This window comes from Nematostella vectensis, chromosome 9 (genome assembly GCF_932526225.1).
Source record: "Nematostella vectensis chromosome 9, jaNemVect1.1, whole genome shotgun sequence".
Lineage (NCBI taxonomy): Eukaryota > Metazoa > Cnidaria > Anthozoa > Actiniaria > Edwardsiidae > Nematostella > Nematostella vectensis.
Window position 1 is genome coordinate 7,349,550 of NC_064042.1, and position 25,521 is coordinate 7,375,070.

The 25,521-nt window shown below is 39.0% G+C and overlaps 2 protein-coding genes and 1 long non-coding RNA gene across 10 annotated transcripts; 1 reads left to right on the forward strand and 2 right to left on the reverse strand.

Moving 5' to 3' along the window:
* Positions 1-651: 651 nt before the first annotated feature.
* Positions 652-12,951, reverse strand: LOC116601909. Of its 5 annotated transcripts, none has more exons than XM_032362781.2 (7): positions 12,813-12,951; positions 7,621-8,035; positions 7,418-7,478; positions 4,351-4,398; positions 3,727-3,768; positions 3,513-3,605; positions 652-2,732 (listed from the first exon to the last, which is right to left on the reverse strand). In XM_032362781.2, exons 2-7 carry the CDS (start codon positions 7,888-7,890, stop codon positions 2,239-2,241), a joined length of 1,008 nt encoding a protein of 335 aa, XP_032218672.1. In that variant the 5' UTR covers positions 7,891-8,035; positions 12,813-12,951; the 3' UTR covers positions 652-2,238. The 5 variants fall into 5 exon arrangements, with proteins under 5 accessions (XP_032218672.1, XP_048588602.1, XP_048588604.1 ...); XM_048732645.1 differs by having other exon boundaries at positions 7,621-8,040; positions 12,813-12,946; XM_048732647.1 differs by lacking the exon at positions 12,813-12,951 and adding an exon at positions 8,444-9,127.
* Positions 6,914-13,138, forward strand: LOC116601910. 4 transcript variants are annotated; one of them, XR_007313746.1, is made up of 5 exons: positions 6,914-6,994; positions 7,431-7,497; positions 7,766-7,872; positions 7,975-8,058; positions 9,125-13,138. It is a non-coding gene; the product is annotated as an uncharacterized LOC116601910 (long non-coding RNA). The 4 variants fall into 4 exon arrangements; XR_007313744.1 differs by lacking the exon at positions 6,914-6,994 and adding an exon at positions 7,083-7,344; XR_007313745.1 differs by lacking the exon at positions 6,914-6,994 and adding an exon at positions 7,083-7,291.
* Positions 13,139-15,073: 1,935 nt separating this feature from the next.
* On the reverse strand, positions 15,074-25,291 carry LOC5518149. Its single transcript, XM_048732419.1, has 11 exons — positions 24,954-25,291; positions 23,890-23,934; positions 23,572-23,641; positions 23,062-23,408; positions 18,664-18,951; positions 18,039-18,105; positions 17,823-17,858; positions 17,349-17,408; positions 16,883-16,905; positions 16,482-16,548; positions 15,074-16,406 (listed from the first exon to the last, which is right to left on the reverse strand). The coding sequence occupies exons 1-11, from the start codon at positions 25,161-25,163 to the stop codon at positions 15,991-15,993; spliced, it is 1,629 nt and encodes a 542-aa protein (XP_048588376.1). The 5' UTR covers positions 25,164-25,291; the 3' UTR covers positions 15,074-15,990.
* Positions 25,292-25,521: the final 230 nt, after the last annotated feature.

A 25,521-nucleotide genomic window follows, 5' to 3' on the forward strand; every position in this document is an offset into this window, starting at 1 on the left:
GTATATTGCCCGATACTCGAGATTTCAGAAGCGTCTTTCAACGTTTTGACTTCGGCCTCCTTTTTAACCCTCTGCCTTTCTGCCATAGAAAGATTCCTATTTGTCAATCTCCATCTTCGTTACGAATCAGTCGTTACCGTCAAACGGGTTGGGATCGCGATAGGCGGGACATGGGCGGTGTCAGTCCTTGGAAATATTTGTCTTCAGTCCGGTTGGGCCCAGAAGCAGCTATTTCTATTCATATTGATCGTTGTTGCCTTAGGACTTATCTTGTCTGCACTCTGTTATACACAAGTACTTTGTGTTTTACGTCGCCATCAGAGTCAAATTCAAGATCAAGCGACGGAAGAACAGAACAACATTTCCAGGGGAAAAAAAATAAGAAAATCCGTTCTGACGTTGGTATTTATCTGGCTCATTTATCCGCTTTCTTACACTACACATTTGATTGTGTTTATTGACGTTGTTTTGAACAATCGAACGCAACCGGAAAACCAAATTCCTTAAAGTCTCAATTGAGCTCTCATCTGCTGGTTTCACCTTTCTGACTCTCACCGCGAGTCTGAATCCTATTCTGTATTTCTGGAGGTTCACTGAGTTAAGATGTTAACAAGATTGACTGTAAAAAGAAATTATGAAGAAGCGGAGAGATGCTTGTATATGAACTTTAATTTCTCCGCACAAACTCCATTTCCCTTGACACCTAGTAACAGCAGTTAAGATGACTGTTATTATAACATCTTAAAACACTTATCCGCATTTTCAACAGTTTACTTCTGGTCGATTAGGTAATAATCTCCGATGATTTTTAACAGAAACGCGAAAAATTTCTTCAAAATATTGAAAGCAGTGTGTCTATTGGAAGTTTCTTTGAGGGTCTGATTGATAATTTAGAGCGGATGGCCTGTTAAATATATCGTATTCTAATAGATTCTTTTGTCTTGTTTCCGTCGGACCACCGGAAGTAAAGTGGTGACAATGCGGATTTAGTCGCTTATCCACAGTCGGAAAGTAATATTTTTTCAGTCCAAAGTTTTTTTTATAGTTAGATCAGATATAAATGTGAATACAGTATCAAATCTAATAAAACTAAAAAATAGGCCTTAAATGCGAAAGGATCCTTCCGCCGCAAAACACATACGCGCAGGCAAACAGGAACGATAGCTAAAATATGTAGATCCCGTAAACAATCATCTTTACTAGAACCCTTAAACCAACAGGCTGGGTCAAGAAATTTCCGGCATACAGTTTTTCTATGCTAGCCTTTGAAAGGCTATAGAAAATCATTTTGTTAGTATAAGAACATGTGAAACTATTCTAAAAAAAATTAGTCCGATTGTCAAAACGCCCCAATTTAAACTCAGCCTGATCTTTGAAATTGCACGTTATTCTTATACACACGTTTCAATGTTGATGACTGATCAAATTTTATTATTTTCAAACCGTTACCAACAAAACCTTTGGACAGTTTAACCACTTGAGTTTTTGTCTTAGAAAGAAGTCTATGTCGTCAACAGAATTACTATGCATATCCACACCTCCCTCTACTAGTGGGCGTACTTTTGGTCTAGATTGTACGCATGCTTGCATAGAAAATCCTCCGGCAATATCTGGAAATATCTTCTTACGTTCAATAGTATGTAAAGCAGAGAAGGGTAAAAAGAGAGGCGTAAAAATAGGGCCGTAGCAAGGGTTTGGGCACTGGGGCACGTGCCCCAAAATATTTTCAAAAACTATAAGGGAATGACCAGTAGGTGCGTGGTTGTGCCCCCAATATTTTCTTACTGTTTCTGTATCGTGCCCCCAATAATTTGATAACTTCTACGGCTATAGTAAAATGTTTACCCCTGCGCGTGAAAATCGAAGGAAGCGAAAGCGGGGAAGTGAGAAAGAAACGAAAATTTATTCCTTTCTTTTCTGTTCCCACTTCACTTTTCTGTCATTGTGATTTTCACATGCGTGCGCATTTAACCGGTTGCTCCCAACGCTGTAAAGCTGTGAGGGAGTACCATAGGCCACTCAAAGTGGCGTAGTAAGCTTTCTTTGTCACACATATTTCATGAAAAAGTACGCATAAGAAAGAATAATAAGTCGATGTAACTGATACGCCTTCGTATCTCGTGCAAGCTAACCTGCTTTGAAATTTTGAAGAGTGTTTATTGCGCATGTTGTTAATACCATTGCTGCTGCCGTCTTTTACGTATCTAGCGGGCATCAAGTAGCGCATAGCGCATGTCTTTAGTTTTGATAACCGCTGTCGTCCCTCGCCCAAACTAACTGCGCCTCAAACATGTTCATGGTTAGGGGCTTGTGTAAGACGAGCTTAACGTCTATTGCGGGAACCCTCGTGCCGCTAGCAAACTGTACGTAGACAAAGATATTGGATTCTCTGTACAAATACGCCAAAGTGTTGATGGAGACCATTACCCGACCACCCCCCACGGGAATCGGGACCTGGGATAGCAGTATGGTTCTATTCCTGGGAGACTTTTCCATGCATATACCGATTGTGCTGATATTACTAGCGAGGCGTTCTTTCAGTGTGAGCTGCACAGCAAGTCTGTAATCTCCCGCTATCTTAATCTTGATGTTGCCTTCTTTACCACTTGCGTTAATTTTGCCCTTTTTTCGCAGGGTTCGGAACTTTTGTCGTTGATTTGAGGCAAAGTTTCCCTTTTTACCCACTTTTGGAGGAAGCGAGTCCCAATTTGTGACTTTATACAGGTCGTTTCCTGAAGAAGAGAAAATTTCAATATCAGTACTCTCTGAACCGAAATTCTAGAGGACTAGAAAAATGATTTCCATACTACAACCTTCATGTGACTCTTTTTTGTTATTGAATAAACATTCGAAAAAGCAGCGGATTATTTCTAAGGAAACTTACTTTAAAATAGCCAACATTATGATGTCAGCTATATATATATATATACTGTACAATACTGTATATACTGTACAATATCAGTATCGGCCAGTACCATGACTCTTGGATTGTGAAGAGCCTAGTAACGGTTCCAAAATAATAAAAATGTGGTCTATAATGCGGCCAATATGATTGATTACTGTAATTTATTTTCTCGTGACTGCTAAGAAAGGCTAAATTTTTTTGTAATCTTTTTTTTTTTCTACTAACTTTTGTACAGGCAAAAGTTTAGTATACACATGTCTTTTGTACAGTTCATGTCAGCCTAGTCCCAGGCCTTCTTTTCGGGTTTCCTGTGGTGGGGTTTTCTGTGGGTGGTATGGGTCGTGACGTCACAGGAAGTGGGTGAGCTCGTCCCAGCCCCATGCTACCTCACGGTGAATCTCCGAGCACAGGAAACCCGATAAGAACGCCTGTGACTAGGCTGCAGTTATTGTGACATATCGTTAATTCTCTCAGCACGGGACCCATAGTGATCATAACTCCAGCAAATTTCGATCTGACTTAGAGAAAGTACAAGTTATAGAATTCAATTCCACGATAATCTTGGATAATAAGAGACATCTACTTATGACCGCTAACCAATACCTACCCATGAGCAGAAGGGGCATTCTCCGCCTTCCAAGCAAATGAACAAACACCGGTTCCATCTCGTCGGCCCGTGTATCTACCCTGTAAGGTAAGCCTATAAAAAGATATACAATAAGTCAGAAACGAAAGACATGAAGGAGCAGAAACACACAGAATTGGCATCCCCACCCCTCCTAGTCACGTGCCCCCCCCCCCCCCCCTGGGTCCAAACTTACCATTAGCTGTTCTGTTGAGTTTGTTGTTGATTTGCCGCGCGACTAGAGAGACAACCAAAATAATTTTAGGAGTTAAAGAATTTCGATCAACCACTCCATTGTTATTGTTTATCGTTGAAAATACAGTGGTTGTTTATGCGTGCGCAAGGAAAGTTAAAAAGGACAATCTACGAATGAAGTCTGAAATGCTGTTGACGATATTCGATTGGCGTGACCGGCCTTCTTTAACATATAGTTTGCGCATGTGCATGCGCATGTATACCATGTTCACGAGTTTTTTTTAAAAAAAGTGCGAAAGATAGGGTCGCAAAAGCAAGGCGACACGAAATTATGTTTTTGCATAGAAAAGGAAAGAGCAACAGTAGTGTTGCCTCGAAATAATCGCAAACCGAGGCGTAAAACTGGATTTATAGTAATTATATCCGTTTAGTGTGTTTTGATGCATTGTAAATAAGTAGATATACTTTTTAAAATCATGCTAGCTACCCAGGCGAAAAGTAATACTTAATGTCTACATATTTAATACTTAATTTGATTGTTTATCCTCTATCTTCTGATTGTTTGTTTTCTATTATTCTCCCTCATAATATCAATAATTATAATAGTATTATCATGATAAGACACCTTCGTCGACGATGTATCTACACTTCTCTGGGCGTTTGAAGGGGCACCCTGTGAAAAAGAGTGATGTAAGCGGTTTTTTTTTTCTCTCATTTTGATTCCCCTCTGAGGAGTGAGACTGAGAATTTACTAAGAGTACGCTTGGGTTACCTGTGGAGAGGGCATGACCTTGAAAAAGGACTACCGCAACTCTATGGCGTCATATCCCCGCCAAAATTCGATCTTGCGATTTGACCTTCAAAGGACTTTTCAATGTGCAACTTTTGTCATGCAATATTTGACGGTCACAATTTAACATGCGTGCATCTATAATGCGATTTTCTATGTTCACAATTCAACATGCGTGCTTACAATTCGACATCCATGTCCATAATGCAATGTGCTTTTTATCGCAGTTCAACTTGCTTCTTAAACCATTTGACACCGCACCTTAAAAATTCAATATTAATTTTGCAATCCAACATTCATTGTCGCAATTCAACATTACTGATGGAATCCAGAATTCGTGTTCGCAATCTAACATTCAAGTTCGCAACATTGAACTTCGCGCTTGAGTGATCTGACCTTGACGACCTAAGCCGCTGGTGTAACGCGGGCGCTTCGATAACCCGTCAAACCGGTTTGTTAACTGATACCGACCGGCGGTTTCCTGCAAGGCGGTGATTGAAGATGTAGATGGTGAAAGGTTGAGATAAGGAGGTGGAGATGTGGTTGTGTAGGGAATGGTGAAACTTAATTTATGTTTGTGAAGTTGCAGTGTGAAAGAAGAGAAAGGGGTGATGGGGTTATCAGGTTATGTTCGGGTGGTTGAGATTATGGATTATGAGACAACGAGTTAAGGTTTTTACAAGAGATGGGGTTGATAATAAAACGGCATGAGAGTTATGAATGAAGGGGTTTTTGTGTTGAGTGGAGAAGGTGGTTAGTAAATATGTTATTATGTGGGGATTGAAACAGTTCTTATCGGTAACTGGTGGCGAGTGTTGATGTGAAGAGGTGATGGCGGCATTAGTGAAATCTGATGAGGGGAGATAATGCGAGTGTGAAGGGGTGTGAACAAAACGATTGGTAGGAATATTGTGACAAGACTGTGTAGTTTTTTTGAGAAAGTGTGTTGTGTGTAGGGTAGGAAAGTAATATGTAGGATAAGAGAAAAAAAAGTGTTTATATTGTAGAAAGAAAATAGTGAGCGGTAATGGAGAAGGTGAAGTATGTGTGGAGGTATGTATCTAATGAAGTGTGTATGATTGACAGGTGAAATTAAAAAATAATAGAGATTGGAAGAGTGTTGCGAAAATGCTGAGAAAAAAATATGAAATACTGTATACGGTGAAAGGAAGTATTGTGGATAATGGAAAATGATGCTTGTAAGACGGCGAGAAGAAGATGAAGTAGGGGCGCGGGAGGTGACAAAGGGAGTGTGGCGAGAATGGAGATCAGGCCCGTACCCAGGGGAGGGGGGGTGCAGGGGGTGCGAACGCACCCCCCACAAGGGCCAAAAGTCCACTTTTGTTCTCAATAGACGTGCTATTTATAGACAAAACTAAGAATAATAAGCTAGATCCCTCTTGTATGTAGCCAAATCTAAAATTAAACGTCCCGTGGAGATACTGCAAAGGCATGCTTCAAAGGCAGCCTTCGTGGTTAAATTTTTATCAGAGAACTCCCTCCCCCTCCCCTCCCCCCCCGGAAAAAATAGGTCCACTTTTTCGGATTTCGCACCCCCCCCCCAAGAAAAATCCTGGGTACGGGCCTGGAGATGACACTGAAACGTAGATAAGACAGGGAGAATTGTTTACCCTAGATGAAGCAATAATCGGTGGTAAGAGATATGGGGAAAAGGCCAAAGGCATGAAGAAAACAACCGGCATGTATATGTAAAACAAACATAACAAAATAAAAGCAATAAGAAAAAAGTGTGTAGGCTATTTCAAAGAGCTCTGCGAAATATAGAACTAAAGTCATATAACGCCAACCAAGACTTCTCATCAGGGGGCGAGGTCTATTGGTTGGTCATATACGAACCTGGAGCATAAAGCGGGGAAAAGCTAGGGGAAAAGCGGCGATGATGGTGGGAGTACGAGTCTTCCAACTTGCAGGAAACCGCCGGTCGGTATCAGTTAACAAACCGGTTTGACGGGTTATCGAAGCGCCCGCGTTACACCAGCGGCTTAGGTCGTCAAGGTCAGATCACTCAAGCGCGAAGTTCAATGTTGCGAACATGAATGTTGGATTGCGAACACGAATGCTGGATCCATCAGTAATGTTGAATTGCGACAATGAATGTTGGATTGCAAAATTAATATTGAATTTTTAAGGTGCGGTGTCAAATGGTTTAAGAAGCAAGTATAACTGCAATAAAAAGCACATTGCATTATGGACATGGATGTCGAATTGTAAGCACGCATGTTGAATTGTGAACATAGAAAATCGCATTATAGATGCACGCATGTTAAATTGTGACCGTCAAATATTGCATGACAAAAGTTTCACATTGAAACCTCCTTTGAATGTCAAATCACAAGATCGAATTTTGGCGGGAATATAACGCCATACAACTCTGGTTTAACACATGATACAATGAGTGACAGTTCCTTCCTTTCTGGGAATGGCAAACTCATCACATCCTTATCAACTTCCCCTCTAGGTAAAACCAACTCAAATACTGTTTCTTATAAAAACAAATGTCAATTATATGCTTTTAAACTACGAGTACTGTTACTCCCTAAGTTAAAGCAAAACGCAAAAGTCTATGTTATAATAGTTGTTTGAAGACCGGATTGCATGAATTTAGTCATCACTTATTTATACATAACGGGTCGCCCTTCCGGCAAATTATTTGTTTAGAGCCTGAAACGAGGGGCCGTAGACTCGGAAGTAGATAAATAGGTCAAGCGTCGTAGCTCAGACGAGAGTCATAAGCTCACACCAAGGCTCTCGTGTGGTCAGTATTCATTTGAGGCTGTGTGTTACACGAGTCCAGACCGCGCGGCAAAGGTCAATGCATTGAGCTCAAGCCAGATTTCAAGCAATTTGGTACAAACTTGAAAAGATTATCTGAGCTACTTACCATTTATTCGCAGGCCGCGTTTGGTGCGAGGAAGATTGGGTGTGATTTCTTTCTTGTCTTTCTACAAAAAGGCAAAAGGTGTAAGTATGTGATGTACAAAGTCCACAACTCCATAACCATCAGCAAACACAATGAATGGTTTAATGGTGATCAAGCAATTGGCATACGTCTCTAATGAGAGATCGAGGGTGCATGATGTCTACCTGTTGACGTCTAATCGAATAATCCTGATCCATCCTGGATGGCTGTATAGAAGATTTGTCCCCCGCATAGAATTGCGCCTTCGCCTCGTTACTGTTGATGAATAGTGTTCCATCTTTCAAGTTCACTCTGTTGTCTGATTTTAAGGGATACGCGGACGATGAACTGAGTTCAGAGGTAAAAACGACAATGGCCGCCAATGATATATTGATGATCAGCCTTCCATTTCGCCTATGCCTCTCTGTAGGTCTAAGGTACTCGTAACTACCCATTTCGACTGAATGCCTTGTTATTTATAGAACGGCTATATGGCATTCATATGCGGTTTAATGTTCTTGTTCTGTGTGTCGATGCAGGGTAGGCCAAGAAGGAGCACGTCTCCCTCAGCCAAGCGATCCACGTGATCTCACGTAGAATCTGAACTAAAACAGAGAGAAGTTGTAAGTGTTGCCCTATATATATCGTGCGTGTAAAATATTTATTTAGTGATATAGGCCTCATGAACTAAGAATTCTCAGTGATTTGAGTCTAAACTTGTTAAAATCATACTAAACTACGAAATTGTGAAAACATTCTAAGCTTCTTGAATATAAAATTGTTGGAAAAGAGAGATAAATGTTAAATTTATCAGGGTAATTACTACAATTACCCATTTTTTAGGTACTGTGTAATAATAATCTTTAGGGGGTGTCCGTAAAATGAGCTTCGAATAATGAAAAATTACTTAGGACCCCATCCCCAACAGCGTCAAGTTTATCTCTGACCCCCCTCCTGTTTTTTAAAAATTACGAAGAGCTCCCTCCTCCCTCCTACATTCATTTATACCTGTAGTCACTTGTTTCCTAATGCATTCTACTTGAGGATAAACATCAGCACCACATATAACCTAGTTCGACTAAACCGCCAAATGTCCGCACTTCAGAATATTTCCTTTTCTGGAAACAGCCTAGCCGAAAGAGGTTGTGACGTCATCACTCCTCATCTCTCAAGCCTCTTTGATCTTTACCGCCGGAAAGAAAAGATATTCGATTTCAAAGCTATTTCCGATCTGTCTTTGAAAGTTTAGTGCATGCAATATGATAGATCATATTTCAAAGACACCTCGTGCAAGTTTTCGAAGCAATGGAGTGATAACATGGTGACGGTGAGTATTTATTCGAAGTGAGTTGGCGCTGCGCGACATAAGTATAGGCAACAAGGGCCCTCCCTACACTATCAAGTGGACTACTTCGTTTGATAGCTAGCCTAGCCGTATTTATTGCTATTTTTATTTTTTTGCTTTTTCTGGCTGATTTTAAAACCAGAAATCTTATACAGCGCTGCCAAAGTTATCATTAAATAGCTTAATTGAATAAAAATAAAATAAAATCATTGTGTGAGGCTGTAGTTTCAATTGGCTCCTCTGCAATAAGGCCATCATAAATAATAAGCTACTGTACTCTATAAATCAAATTGAAAATAAACCCCTTTCTCTTTTCTAAATATATTTGTTACAATTTATTTCAGATATTGACCATGGCAAAAAAGATGAAGATAAGTAAATATATAAGGATGGACAGAGAAATCATTGAATTTTCTCCTTTGTATTCCACTGTTAGTGATAAAAAACTTATACTATTCTTTTTTTTTTAAATATTTGTTTTATTTGTTCAAGCTATGTGTTATTGAATATTACATTTTTTGAAAGTATGGTTACAAACTGACCCCCTAGTTCTGTAGCACTGCCAAGAAAATAGGGGGGACCCCCTTCGTATTTACAAAGACGATGCTTAAAGAACGCTGCTTGGTGGAAAAATGGTATGAGATTATATGGCTTTCAATGTTAATTGAGATTTGCACCCCAGCCTCTGCTCATGAAAATAGGTTTTCTAGTAATAACATGTTTTCTAGCGAGGGAAGGTTTTTTCGACTTCTATTATGATCCGAGTATAAACCAAGAGCATGGATGAAGGTTGGTTAAAAAGTTTCTATGTATTAAATCCCCAGAGCTAACACAGTATTATACTTCTGGGTTTTTTAATTCGCACTACAACATTATATAAGACACTGCATATTGTGCATACAAAAGGTGCAATGGGCTTTTGAAATGAGAGGGGATCTATGATTATTTCACATCACTTTTATATATGGTGCTTGATTGTTAAAATTGTATGATTGGACAAATTGTTTCCACTTTTCTGAAAATTTTCTACCAGAAAGAATTCAAATCATTAGAATTCTGTTGGAGTAAAATTTTTGAGGAGAATGATAAGCTCATGAAAATGATTTGTTTTTTAGACATATTGCATTATACATATGCTGTAAAAACATTTACAACATAACATGTGTCCACTGCATTTCTTTGGGATTGAACATTTTACCAACAGGCTTGTGTATTTTGGGGGTGGCAAATTTCCATCATTTTTGGGTGTATGACATTTTGAGCTCTGTTTGACCATTCCATAATGTTTATAACTGAATACTGCCCCCCCTTCCAACCCCCCCTGGGCAATTATCACTCTAACCTTCAAGGCATATAAATCCTAAGCCCATTCAGCCTTTCGGCTATTAAGTCAAAGCCCATTCATGCTCTAGGGACATTGTCAAATATTTAAATTTAAGAGTTATACAAAAGATGGGCTTTGCGCCCAAAGGCTTTTCTACAAGTATTTCAAGTTTTGATAAGTCTAAAACCCTACCAAAAAGCATAAAGATACTGTTTTATGCTCTTATTCTCGTCTCTCTATGGCCGCCATGGTTTTTTTACTTAGGTCCAGCGAGTGTTATGACGTCATCTTACAATTTGATCTGTGATTGGTTGTTTCAATGTTTTGATGCCTCGAATGTCAAAACAAAAAAGTGTTTCCAGAATAAAAGGAAATATTCCGAGTTGGTCCGGGAAACAGTTGTTGAAAAATAATATCTTGCCTATATAAAATTAAGGACCAAAAAGCCCAAAGCGTTTCATTAGAGAATCTGAGAATTTTCTTTTTCTGGAAATGGTCCAAAGGAGATTGTTGTACGCGGCGTTTTTTTTTTTTTTTTTCATTTTTTTTTTTTTTTTCATCTAGGAGATACCTCCCCTTAATGCTTAACAAATCTTTAAAAACAATTCTTTAACTTTGTCGTCTTGGATATGGGTGCTTAAGTGACCGCTTCCTTAGTTTGAGCTCAGGCGACATCAAAACAAACAACGAGCTCATTTTGTCGCTAAGGGTTGAGAGATATATAGAGATTTATAGAACAGAGCGGTCCTTAGTGAGACAACTGCAAAGAGGTTCTTAAAGTTTGCATCGGTTTAGCGTTTAAAGGAAAAGATGATATATTTAACCATTTAAAAATTTTTAAATTTTGATAAATCTGGATACAAAATAAACTCTGGTTCATTTTGTAAAACCCTTTGGTTTTACAGCCCCCCCCCCCCCTCCTCCTGATAATTATTGCACAGTACCTTACTACTTCATCCCTGCTTTTTTTCAAGAGAGGAACGGTATAGTGAATCTTTCTCACTCGAGTTTGCTCATTTGGCTGTTTAATTTTTATGTTGTTTTGATACTGTTGTTGGTTGTTGATTTCAGGGTCGTACCAGGCCTCGAAATACAGGGGGAGGGGAACCACAGCCTCCTAATAGGCGTTTCAGTTTAGTCTGATTGTTTGCTGTTGTGTTAGCTAGAGAATTCTTGGATACGTTTAGATGGGCGTTCGTTGGTCTGGTTTCTCTGTTGGTTTGTGTTTTGGTCGTTGGCTTAGCTTCTTGGTCTGCTGTGCTTTTTAAATTTTTTTTGGTCTGTTGGTTTTTTTGGTTTGGTTTGTTGGATGTTTTTTGTTGTTGTGTTGTTTGGTTGTTTGGTAGTTTGTTGATTGTTTTTTGTGTTGTTTTTGATTGCTTTATCTATTGGTTTTAATATTTTATTTGCACAATAATTGACAAATTTATTAAGAGTCTAATGGAAAATTTTCACGGATTTACTAAAAAATGCATTTGCATTTTGTGCTAGCTAGAGAATTCTTGGATACGTTTAGATGGGCGTTCGTTGGTCTGGTTTCTCTGTTGGTTTATCTTTTTTTCGTTGGCTTAGCTTCTTGGTCTGCTGTGCTTTTTAAATTTTGTATTTTTTTTTGGTCTGTTGGTTTTTTTGGGCTATTGGTTTGGTTTGTTGAATGTTTTTTGTTGTTGTGTTGTTTGGTAGTTTGTTGATTGTTTTTTGTGTTGTTTTTGATTGCTTTATCTATTGGTTTTCATATTTTATTTGCACAATAATTGACAAATTTAATAAGAGTCTAATGGAAAATTTTCACTGATTTACTAAAAAAATGCATTTGCATTTTTCCCACGATCTTTATAATCCAGAGGTAATAGATGGAATAATCTTCCTTCTTTTGGGTTATTTTTCCTTTATGACTGGTACAAAATAAGCGTTATAACATTAGGAAGTAATAATGATAAGAAATGCTTGCTCTGATATTTGTTGTTAAATCTAATTTTTGTGTGAAATGGGTTATTTCCCAAATCTGATGCAAAGCATTACTCATTTTAGGGGAATGTTTGTGGGAAAATGTCGAGCTTGCAGTCATAGAATAATTGAAGTATTAGAATGATTGAAGTGTTATTCAAGTATTTAAAACTAAAGATTTTAAAGAGAGCTGAAAATAACAAAACCCTATTTCCCATCAATTATAAATAATTACATAAATAAGGTAATTTGATTTGATTTAAAAAAACACAAATTCCGTGTTGTGACGCTTCCATGACAACATACAATCGCCCTAAAATAATACACAGTAATAAAATGACCCCCTCCCAAAAAACAATAACAAGGATAATTTTTTTGTAATTATTTGATTTTTGCTTGCATTCATGTACTTTTTCTGTTGATAGATATACCCTTTCCTGGCAGGCAAGGAACTTCTGTATTTTTGGCAGTGGAAAAATAAAGCGGTCGAATAACCCAAAATGCTGTTACAATTCCCCTTTTCAAACAAACAATAACTATCAATAGAAATGTACTACATTTTACTGGGTAAATAATAGACAGCAAATTCGAAAAGACAGCGAACTCGATTTTAGGTGCATTCAAAGTCCTTGTTTTGGTAGTGCCAGGTTTTCAAGAAAACAAATACTCGTGAAATACTAATACTGCTCATTGTGCGAAATACTCGTAATTCTTATTGTTGCGAATACTCCACTCGCTTATTGAAACCCATTACAGTTTACCTGCAGTGCTAAGGGTACAACACTCGATGTATCGAAGAACGCCTGCGAGTTATATCTCACCACCCTTGCCTCAATTGATCTAAACAAGACCTGGGGGTTAGCGCCGTTGATAACAGATCATTGGTGTATTCCCCAAAGCCTCGTAGATTGCATCATCATCAAAAATTAATTCAGAAGAACTGCAGTAAAATGACATTTTGACAGCCGTTATTAGCATAGGTTATGTAAAAACTGGAATGGCGTGGAATTGATTGGATCGTACTATTCTACCATAATTGTTTGTACATTGATTATGAGAGTAATAAAAACACAGTTATACACTCAGACAGAGTTATTTTGTGCTTATTTTGCTGCTAACCCCATCTCCCCTGGTATGGTAAGACTGACCCCCCTATCTTGGCAACATTTTAACTTAGTGCAATCATAGCGATACATCTGTACAGGACCCGAAATGATCCCAGGACCCGAAACGATCCCAGGACCCGAAATGATCCCCAAAAGTACCCCAACTGATCCCCGGACTCGAAACGATACCGAGGAGTCCCCGAAATCAACCCCACGGAATTGCGGTAATGGACAAAGGGAAAGCAGAAGAAAGCACTTCCCATTTTTAAAGCATAATAAAGGGTTGACAGTGAATCTATTTCTAAATAACATGACTTAAAAAAAATAAATTCCAATACAATACTTCTATTTATTACATTGCCCCGGCGGTAAATCCATAAACAGAGTCCAAAACAAATACACAACTTTTAATTGCTACTGAAAGAAGTACAACATAAACATAGCACAGCCAAAGCACAGCCTTGCTCAGAACAACCAAACTTTTGACCTTCGAAACATTTGCAGTTCCATCACATGACTCTGACACTATAAATCTCGTTTCCGGTAAACATCACCTCTAAAAAATCTATATTCATTTGGCAACCAAACGCGTATTTCACCACGAAATCCATGTTCACACGGGCGAATATTTACCGACAGCCGGTTTGGCCGAGAAGATGGAATGACAAAAGCACACTGAGTAATGCACTCGAACAACCCTTTTACTACCGTTGCAAAATATTATGAGATGTGGATTTGGTTGAAAGCAATATGTGAGTTTTGAAATTCCTTATGTAGTAGTGTGTACACCACTGCATGATTTCTCTCTATCCCTCTTTATGATAGGTCTTTCATTCACCGAACACAAACAAACATTTTCCTACGGGAAAGCAGAGGCATGTCTAATCTGTGGATACTTTCTTTTATGGCTTGTTATGTATAAATGATTTATTCACGCCTGGTTCTTCAGGCGTTCATTGGACCCCAATTGCTGACTCAACCAAGCTGTCGAAAGCTCGAAAGCTGTATTTCCCGCGAAGTCGTAAATAAAAATCTTAATGCTACGGTTTTAGTTAATTCAAATTTCTGAATAGTAAAAAAATGACGCTAAAATGTTTAATATGTTTTCAAAACTGAAAGCCAATCCTTCCACATTCCTTTTGTTTGTCCATTACTGCAATTCATTGGGGTTCATTTCGGGGACTCCTGGGGATCGTTTCGGGTCCCGGGATCAGTTGGAGAACTTTTGGGGATCATTTCGGGTCCTGGGATCGTTTCGGGTCCTGGGATCATTTCGGGTCCTGTACACACGTTCTTATGCACAATATATTTTGTTTTATAAGGGACTGTGTATTAAAAAGAGCCATTTATCACATACAGAATGAGACATTTATCACGTACAGAATGTCACGCTTGCGAGCCGCGGAATGTCACGCAAGATAATCTAGTCTTCTTTAAAACAAAACAACAAACGAAATGTCATTGCAGAATAATAACCATTAGTTTGAAAATAACATCTGACAACTCTAGCACAATTAAAAATACCTTCACCATTCAACGAATTCTTTTCTTATTATTTCACTTCCGGTAAGATCATATGACCAACTAGGGGTTTTCCCCAGCCTCGTTTCGGCACGAGGCTGCAACGATCGAGTGGAGAAATTTGTGCTTAGTTAGGCAAGTTTCAAGCGCGAGAAAGGTCCTGTTTTTGTCCAAAAGCAAGCATGCTCTCCACTACGCATTAGGATCTGATCAGACACCAACACATGGCGCATTAATGAGGTGAGTTTGACCAAAACCGGCATAGATTTCTGTCAGGGATTTTAAGGTTAAGTCAAAGAAAGGGGCTTGAAATGTTACCATTAAAGATGTCGTACATAGCTCGTTTCTTCCAACATATATCTAGTCTAATCAATATAAGCAAAGTTACTATATGATTAAACCGTGAACCAAGCGATACTTTAATTCATTCTATGCTATGTTTAACATGGCTTGTTATTCGTGCTTTTTTATTAAGTTAATATTGGGTATTTTTGTCAATGTGCTTTACAAGCAGTTTATTGGAATATAACTTGTGTTGTGAGTTATCTTATAAGGTGTTTTACAAACAGGATTTCTATAGCATTTTCCTATGTATACAAAAACATTGCTATTGTTTCATTGAACCAGCGACTTACCAGCTATATACAGTATACACATATATTCGTCTTTAATGTATAACCTTTTTCTGACTTCTTTATTATTCTTTTTTCGCCCATACGTACTTCTGTTCTCACCTACAAGTGAACCTTATATATAAACTATAGAAATAATCCACAAAACACTGATATTGCATTCGTGAAAATTGTTCGCTTTTGCTGTTTATTCAAGTAGGGTGTGCATCTCTTCAATGTATACTCATTGCTCTTCTAAACGTCTCAACAAATTCATGTAACCTTATATATTGCACCAGGCATAGATACTTCAGGGGGCGAACCCAGGATTTCCAATAAAGTAGAGGCTGAAGCACAGATTTTGAAATGAGGGGGGTATCCTTATACCTCATATCTTTGAAAATAGAGAGGCCAGCGCCTGCTCGGCCCAACCTAAATCTGCCCATATACTTTGTGAAAACAGGGGGAGGGGTTATCTGTGATTGGTGAGTAGACCCATATTTGCTCCATATGGCAATTTGTGAATAATAATTGTCCGATGTGCATGCACCATATACCCAACCATATCTACATACTTTAACATAAAACTACTTGAGTTATAACTTGTTATATATCAAGCAAGGCCAAAATGAGGGAGGGGCTTAGATATGAGAGGTGGGATGGTTGAAACTGATATGAACTACTGATATCATGGAACCCTCCTATTTCTGTCTTGATTGTGTAGGCCTGATAGGTCTGTTACTAGTAGTTGTGGTTGCCGATGTAGCAGGAAATAAAAGAATAGCGCCAAAGTAGCTTGTGTTGCTGTACATAAACAGATATCTACTAAAGGGAACTCTGATACTTATTCTGTCACCAGCTTCAAGGAAAAACACCCCACCATTAAAATTAGTGTTAAACTTGCGAAAGGGGCCTTTCGGTACAGCACTTATACTCCTTAGCTTTGATTCTTCATTGATGTACACATCATGGCTCATGTATCTTGTCATACTATCATAGTAGTACATCTGTGAGTAAACCCAATAGTACCCAGAGGTGCCAACCAGCAAGACGCCTTCACGAATAAATCTCATTTTTCCTGTGATAAGACTTGTTTTCCAGTTTGTGATGTGATGAACTGTTGAAGTAATAAATTTGTTATGTCTACAGAAATATAGGCTCCAATAGAATTACACTTTATAGTGATACTAACATTTTTTACTACCTGATTTGGGTTTTATCTCTTCGCCATAACCTTCAATGTGTGCCAGAGATGGGGACTATATAAAGACAAACAATTGTTTTCCTTATTATATATACTATTATGTATAAATAAAATTAATACTGACATTAGTTTATACAGCACAAATATGTATTGTTGTTACAGTATTAATTGCTCTAAACTTAATCAATCAATAGTATCAGTATTACATAACAAATGATTACTACAAGTGTTGCATTGCATTCTGTACACATATTACAGTTTACGTACAGTAAATAAGCACATTGAATTGAGTTAACACTAAAACGTTATCAGAATGCTAGCTATTTTAAAAGCTAGATAGATGTTGATGCTCTGTGATTTATAAAGCCTTACTAAAATTTTATCCTTACCATATTTGTTTGGGAACTAAATTCTGAAAAAAGAATAAAGCATGAGTGACAGCTCATTTGGTTAGATTAATTTTTCATATTTTTACTGTGGTATGGTCTCATGCAATGTGTAACCTTATTTTTTTTCTATTTTACTCTGGTCTGCTTTCATCAATTTCAATGCTATTTACCATTAGTAGAAATGATTCACTATTTTAGACAAATATGTTGGAACAATTGCTGCATGAAGACAGTGCCGTAGCCAACCTCAGAATATTGGAGGGGCACAATACAAAAACATTAAGAAAATATTGGGGGGCACGGCCACGCCCTTACAGGTTATTTCCTAATATTTTTTTCAAATATTTGGGGGGGCACGTGGACCCAGAGCCCCACCCCCTGCTACGGTCTCGGAAGATATGTTATTTTGCTGACATGCACTGCATATTATTGTTTTTTTTACTTTAAACTTTAAGTTTTGAATTACCTCTTAAAATGGCATCATTTTGTTGGTGTTTACAAGGCTCTCCTCTCTCCCCTTTTGCACCTGGGGGCGAACCATAAAAACCCAGATAATGATCTTAAATAAAATCCACTTAGTTTAAATTTTTGGGTAGCTGGGTGGTGGGAATGAGAAATTCTTTAAAAAAATTTATATATAAAGGATATTGAATGGTAGCATATAGTAAGAGCAGAAGTTAAGCTGAAGTAATAATACAGATCAGGAGTTCCCAAAAAGGGGGTTTGAAGCAGCGGTTTCAAGAAAGGGAAAAGATATTAATATTCTGCCATGGATCTCCTTATATTTCTTCTTTATTCACCAATAATAGCTATGGAAATAATCCAATCGTACAGTCCTTTTTCTCAATGAATATTTTTTCACTACATTTTTCATTTGAAATATGTCCACGATAATTTAACCTGATTGTTCTATCTTGGGTCTACCTTATCTAAGTCTTACCTCTTTTTCCTCTTGGTCCCTGTGGACCCCTGGGCCCTGGGGAGGCAAATGTGTAAGTACCACATTGTAATGACAAATTTGAGGAGCCACCATTGTCCCTGATAGATGTTGGGTCGGCCATTTTTTTAAATGGGCGAATTTAAAAAGGTTTTGATAAGTTAATATTTGTTATTTTGGTTTGTTTTAAAAAATATATAAGTCACGATTAATACGAACCTCTTCTTCCTCTCCTACAACGACACTGCTTAGCTGCCCGTGGGACCCTACCCTCGGCTTCTTTCGCCTAAACACAGGATGTAAACAGTCCGCACAGGTCAAGTTTAGCAAGCACGTATAATTCTTTACGAACAACATTGTCTTTGGAACAATAACCAATGACCCTTTAGCACTGCTATTGTGTCTTATCTAATAACGTAAGATCGTTTAGATCGATATCATAGATCGATCAAAATGAGTCGATTTGTCGAAATTTATGAAGCCGTTTATTCTTTTACTAACAGAAAACCGATCGCAGATAAACATTGAAAATTTGACTTGATAATATTAAGTCAAATTCGAATATAATGGTTTAGAATACTATTCAAATTCGCTGCTTGCAGTCACCATATAAATGCATTATAATAATAGGCAAAGAATTTGAATGCACGTCTGACTAATCAATAAATTACAGATAGTGATATGCTGTAATAACTGCTTCATGACTCAACTATAAAAGCTGCTATGTTTACTACACGTAGTGCAGACATCATGTTTACGAGGTGCCACAGAATTTTTTTTAGGAGCGCGAGTCCTAAGTTTTTGCACGTTAGGGTACAGGGGGCAGGCTTAAACATGTCCATACCTTGATTACCAGTTGATTCAGGGTTCGCTCAAGTCGTCTGACTTCTACCAGCTCTCGTTTGAGTCTTTCCCGTTCAACGGCAATGTCTTCCTCGTCGCTATTGAGTCGCGCTAGTCCATTACTCAACCGAGAAGCTTCTGCTCTCAAATTGACAACTTGCCAGGTCGCCATGATAGATAGCGCAAATGATGCTAGCATTAGGCCAAACACAAACACCACTACCCAACAAGGCAAGGCAACTCGCTTAGAAGCCTTTTCCATCGCGTCTAGTGTGTATTTCTGCCTATTCTAGCAGCGATTGATAGATTTCAAGTACGTTTCGCTGGAGAAATTCTCGGAAAGCTCATCACGTGGTGTTTTAATAAATTCTATTGTGTGTTGTTGTGCGAGGGTGGAGTTATGGGATCGGGTGCAAGGAGTGAGAGCTGTTTTGCCTCATTTATAATCCTTGTAAGCCGTACGAACCGATTTTAACTACGTTTTCCATCCTCATTCTTTCATTCTCGATATATTAAACTCTGGCATATCACCAAAGTATTGTACCGGTATATTATATGGTAATGCCACCAACTGCCCACCTCCCTCGTACGATACTCAAGGATCTGTGGGGGTGGGGGTTACGCAGTCATAGATCTCAGATCGATTGAGTGATCGATGGGGGGATCTTACATTAATCCCATCCATTTAAATAATCTATTATCTTAGGTTCATAAACACAGTATATATGCCCGATAAACGTAGTCAAGTAGGCCAACAGGGCCTTCTACAGACTTTTCTCTATTACGGACTTCCACCTCTCAAACACGGGCACTAGGCTCTCAAATACGGAGAGCCACCTCTCAAATACGGACACTTTTACACAAATACGAACACCCAACTCTCAAATACGGACAACTACTCTTGAATTCGCAAGCGGGCAGCATATTTAAATTCAAAATCGATTCTACCCATGGTATACAAAATATATAGGCATTTCTGCTAACATTTTATTCCATATCTAACAATTACAAGAACTACGAGTGTGCTCAACCAACCACCCTATCACAAATATGAAGAGTTGGCCATATATGGGCATGGTGGGTGGCGAATTAGACAAATATGGACAAATGGGTGAAGAATTAGCCAAATATGGACATAATGGGTAGAGAATTAGCCAAATATGGACATAATGGGTGGAGAATTAGCAAAATATGGAGTTAATGGGTGATGAATTAGCCAAATATGGTCATAATGGGTGATGCATTAGCCAAATATGGACATAATGGGTGATGCATTAGCCAAATATGGACATAATGGGATGCGAATTAGCCAAATATGGACATAATGGGCGATGCATTAGCCAAATATGGACATAATGGGTGATGAATTAGCCAAATATGGACATAATGGGTGATGCATTAGCCAAATATGGACATAATGGGTGGAGAATTAACCAAATATGGACATGAAAGGTGGGCACTTGATAGTTAAAGAATTCGCCAAATATGGACATAGTGGGTTGCGAATTCGCCAAATATGGACATAATGGGTTGCGAATTCGCGAAATATGGACTTGAGGGATGGTGAATTCGCCAAATATGGACTTAGTGGATGGTGAATTAGCCAAATATGGACTTAATGGATGGTGAATTAGCCAAATATGGACTTGATGGATGGTGAATTAGCCAAATATTGACTTAATGGCTGGTGAATTAGCCACTTAATGGGTGTTACAGCATAGTTCGGCCGGATAACAAGTACGGTCAAAAGACCGGGAAATCACTTCGTGACGAAATGAATTAGACGTCTTGTTTACTCATATGCTGCCGATTCAATTCAGTTTTTTTTTTTTTTGCCGTCTACACCCCGTTGTTACTGTTAAAGCACATCGATCGAAAGTAGACGAATACATTTGGTCACTCGCGCTAAAATATGGGGCGTTTAACTTGTCTCGGTTTCACGAAAGATGAACTGCGCGTTCTCCACCAAACTTTTGGCGGAACTGCGCTGGCACTTCCGGTCGACAAATTCGTTGTTGTACTTGTTGTTCAGGTAGCAGCGAACCTGGTACGCTCCCTGATTGGTCAGCGTATGGTTCTCAATCACGTGACTCCCACGTGACCCACAATCATGTTTAATACTACTGGTTTCGACAATACGCTCTTGCACGATTTAGAACATTATTTCTTTATGCTAGATGTATTTGCGCCCTGATTGGTCATTGTTTGCTTCTCGATCACGTGCCCCCTCATGAGCCACAATCGTCATGTTTGATTTTCCTGGTTTCTACTATACTCGATTGCACGATTTAGAACATTTCTCATGTCTATGCCAAATGTTTTTTTTATTATCTAGAAAATGTATAAAATTATATATTGGCTAGGTAATTTTTACTTTTTGGTGCCAAATATTTGCTTACATACCAAAAATGTTCAAAAATCTCATCCAAAATTATTATTTTAAAATATTTGGGTATCCAGAAAACTTCATAAAATATTTGGACAAAAAACAACCATTTTTTCGTAATGTCGTCTGGAAGTAGTCTTCATTAAGTTCTTGTTTAAATTCTATCGATTTCTTAAAGGTGTTATAGGTAATGAAACTACGTCTACTGAATCTAAGATCACTGATAATATTATAAGCATCAAATACACAAATCTTTGAAATGACAAACAAACAAAAATAAAAGCGACCTTTTGCAACACCCTATTGTCTTTCCCTTTACAAACAGTAAAATAAAGTATTTCTTGGATCAATCACCTTTGTTGCGCAACTTGCGGCAGAAAATCCGCCAATGCCCGAATGGGACTGACATGTTTATTAAGCATTATTTGTCATTTGTTTTCCCCGTGGGTATACCTGGGAACCTTCCAGCACTGGCAACGTTATGATAAGTAAGCCTGGAGTATCGTTTGGAGACAAAACTCTGACCTTACACTAGTCTGTCAATCATAAATCACTATAAAAAAAAAACTGCCATAACAGACATCCCACTATTACGGACAATCTAATATCCTGAACATTCCGCTATAACGGACAATTAGCCTGCTTGCAGCTGGTACTTGGTGTTATCATCACGGAAAAACCCCGCACCCTTCGGTGATGATCGGACGCCATCTTGTATTTCATGCCGCGTGATTCCTGGGGGCGAGCGCAAAATCGGACGTAGGGCAGGGGGAAAGAAGAAAGAAGGGGAAAAGACAGACACCTGATTTTATGGACACCTCGTTATTACGCACACCCCGCTATTACGGACATCCCGCTATTATAGACACCCCACTATTACGGACACCTCGTTATTACGGACACCCCGGTATTACGGACATCCCGCTATTACGGACGCTCCACTATTACGGGCACCCTGATCTTACGGACATCCCGCTATTACGGACACCCTGCTATTACGGACACCCCACTATAACGGGGGGAGGGGTGGTAAAGATTGCGAGCTTAGATTGTAAATTTCGTGTGAAACTTTAAATTTTAAGGTATTCTATTGTTGTAACGGCTTTGTAATTGTTGAACTATGATTTGGTCATCTCTTCCTTAAAAAAAAAATCTTTTCCATGCTTTATGTTTTAGTGGTTTTTTATTGTGCATTCTATATCTACCAACGAGTCTGTGTATTCGGGTTATGCTGTCAGTCATTTCACAGCTATAAATAAAACATGGACAAAAATCACCTGAAATGAAAAGTTTTATTTTACACTCTATAAGTATGTACATGGGTCCTAAACGGCGCATTGATACAAACGAGTGGACATTTCACTTTACGAGGTCTACGTTCGTGGTATTTAATTACCAATTACTGTGATGTATGCGAGGGTTTTATTCTTCGAAGTAGTCGTCGGCGCCCTGCATTTGCGCTTCCCACCTCACAAGAGACAGAATCGTGCTTTTGCGAATAAGTTATCCATTCCATGCATCGCATTACCTGGGGCGGATCTGGGGGTGGGCACCCGCCCTCCCCTCCTCATTTTTAAGATATTTGGCTTAAAAATAACAAGAAATATATGGAAATCCACAGAAGAACAATGAATCCCTCCCCCTTTCTTGAAGCCCTTACTCCCCCCCCCCCCCTCGCTCCTTTTTGGAACACCTAGATCCGCCCCTGATAACTGTCACACTTTAAAAATACAGGGTATGACTTCAGTATACATGCAATATACATGTAGAATGATAGACATGTTCCATATATAATATAGATATAAGCCTGGTACAAGCTCTTTTCGTGTGTCGCGTAGTCTTTCTTGCTGTTGGACCTGTGAAGGCGAGTTCACTTACCTTTTACTTACCTTGTCTCTTTTATAGAAAAAATACCTTATTTAGCAGGCACTGGGCTTGTTTATTATATAGAATTCGCACTTATTTTTAAGCGAACCTCCTTATTCGGCCTACCCAGTAACCTTTCATTCAGACAGCGGCGACAAGGAATGCGCCGAAATAGCTTGCGGCGGCGTTCATGTTAAATCTTTTATGTACGAAGGGTATGCGAATACTGATCCTGTCGCCGTCGCTGAGTAAAAACACGCCTCCCTGGTAATTAGTCTGCGGCTTGTTCCGCTTGCTGGAGCTCGTAATACTTCGTAGTACTGTTTTACTATTGACCAATGTCACGTGGCTTGTCAGTCCGCCGCTGGCGTAGTTTATCTGGCTGTATATGAAGTAATAGCCGGGAGTGTAGACGGTGATGTAGCCCCAATTTGCGTCAAAGTGAATACTGCCAGTTGAGCGCATTACCCTCCAACCCATGACCTGACGATAATCTGGATAAAACAAGGTGTGCAATTGGTCAGTTATCAACGTATCTGATTAGAACAAGACATGCGATTTGTCAGTTACCACCCCATCTGATTAGAACAAGGCATGTGATTTGTCAGTTACCACTCCATCTGATTAGAACACGGCGTGTGATTGGTTTGTACATACCCACATGTCTGTGCGGCTGTGGCATGGTTTTCAAGGTGTTGTCGCCGACCACATGTATTGCCACGCCCCCCTAGAGGAATAACATATTGCGTGAGGATTTTTACGACAGATTGTAGGCAATGGTTCTTACCATGATGACAGAATAGGGGACACTTATAATACTATATTATAAGTGACTTGTAGAGTTAGGATAATAAATAAAAGATCATTTCTCGGTGGTAACATTATAACTCCTGCAACAATGTCAAGTACTGTTGTCAAGATGGTGTCAAGTACACTGACATTGCCCTTAGCGGTTCAAGTAATCGGATTACCTACCGGAAGAGATCTCACACGACTGGATAGATTCTGATTGAGGCTTCTCTGTTGAAGCAAAACAGAGTGTCACGGTTTGAGTACAGTTGTAAGGTGTGTGGTGGAAGAAAAAAGGAGGGAGGGGAGGGTTTGGAAAATGGTCCACCTACGTTTCTAACGAGAAACACACTAACATCTGAAGTGGCCGGCTTCTTGATCAAATTGAGAGCTGATGATCGCTAAGGATTCAGGATCCTTCTGCAGCGCACAACTCAAATGACAAATAACTGATCTCCAAGGTCACAGCATCGAAAACAAACAACAGGCTGTCATGGGATCCCGCCAGGACTAGTCAAGCAAAGCGCAAAAGGCAAAAGGTCGCAATGTGCATAACACGTTTGGCGCTACTTGTCAGAGCGTATATGTCTGCAAGCTTGTGTTTCTCAAGCTTTTGTTGTGAGCTCTAGCGTTCAAAAGAACCAATAACAAATAGTTCCTCGATCCAAAACAAGAAACAGCTCTAGGCTACTTGTAAACTAGATAAAATCTATAATTCGCTGTTTTGTCTTAAATGTAAAAAAGGACCTTGGATCAGTGGTTTAAATAAATGTTGACCTCCTGTTGAAGAGATAAACTGGTTTTGGGCAAAATTCCACCATAGAATTTTGACATGAAAACAACTTTATAATTAATCCTATCTGTAGTCCAGATGCGAATTCGGGGAAAACCCGGAAATGTAGATAAGCAGACGAAAACCTTTGATCATATGATCATATGAAAGTACTTTTTTTGCTTAATTAGCATATACGTCACGTCATATATATGTCACCCTCAGCAGTTTTGAGTCGAGCTTTTCATGTTCAGTTTCGAAAACATATTCCGGGTTTGCAGTCTCTTTCCTTAATAAAAAAAAAACAGCGCTTTGTTACTATATTTTATACAGGAATAACTATCAACCGTTTATTTTTTTATCATGAGTGCTTTGAGCGGTCTGTGGGTCTGTTGGGATCACATTACCTCGTGCTATATGATTTTCCCTGGTAGTGTTTACATGCCTTAAATAATCTACAAAGCCAGCCTTATCTCACCTTCGCATGTTTCGATTCCTCCGTTTTATTCCCCGGTTCTTTAGCGGCTGTTTGACTGCCCTCAAGTTCGTACAGTCTTGTCTTGATGTCTGTTAACTCTTGTGTAGTGTACAATGCAAATGTTATAGCTGAGAGAGTGAGCAAAGCACAGGACAGCATCACGATTCCTAGTAGGAAGTCGCGGCGCTCGGGGAAGAAGCGCTCCGGCATTGCTTTTGGATAGTACGCGTGTACAGAATTAGAAAGAGGCAAGCGAACGGACTGAAATCCGAAGCGCTTAGACAATGGTGCGATTCAGCTGCTTGACCTCATGATAAACATGCTGATTCTGGGAACTACCTTATTACACTTAATTTTCGCGTCACTTTTATTTCGCGAATTTCGCGATTTTAAAATATTCGCGAAAATAAAGTGAAGCGAAAATTAAGTGTCAAGAAAATTAGGATGCACAAAATTTAAGTGAGTACACAAGAAGCCTTTGGGGGATATTGGCCGTTTAATTAGCTTCATGGAAACACCTTGTCTATTTAGTCATCTAATATACCTATAGTACCGTAAGGGGCTGAGT

Excerpts from the sequence above, each read along its gene's own strand:
- LOC5518149 (XM_048732419.1), bottom strand. The coding sequence starts at position 25,163 with ATGCCGGAGCGCTTCTTCCCCGAGCGCCGCGACTTCCTACTAGGAATC. Across the intron at positions 18,106-18,663 it reads TGAATCAACTGGTAATCAAG|GCGAAAGAAGCCGAGGGTAG; the intron begins GTATGGACATGT and ends TCCTGTGTTTAG. Across the intron at positions 17,409-17,822 it reads GGGACCAAGAGGAAAAAGAG|GTGCAAAAGGGGAGAGAGGA; the intron begins GTAAGACTTAGA and ends GTTCGCCCCCAG.
- LOC116601909 (XM_032362781.2), bottom strand. The coding sequence starts at position 7,890 with ATGGGTAGTTACGAGTACCTTAGACCTACAGAGAGGCATAGGCGAAAT. Across the intron at positions 3,606-3,726 it reads ACTCAACAGAACAGCTAATG|GCTTACCTTACAGGGTAGAT; the intron begins GTAAGTTTGGAC and ends ATCTTTTTATAG. Across the intron at positions 2,733-3,512 it reads AATGCCCCTTCTGCTCATGG|GAAACGACCTGTATAAAGTC; the intron begins GTAGGTATTGGT and ends TCTCTTCTTCAG.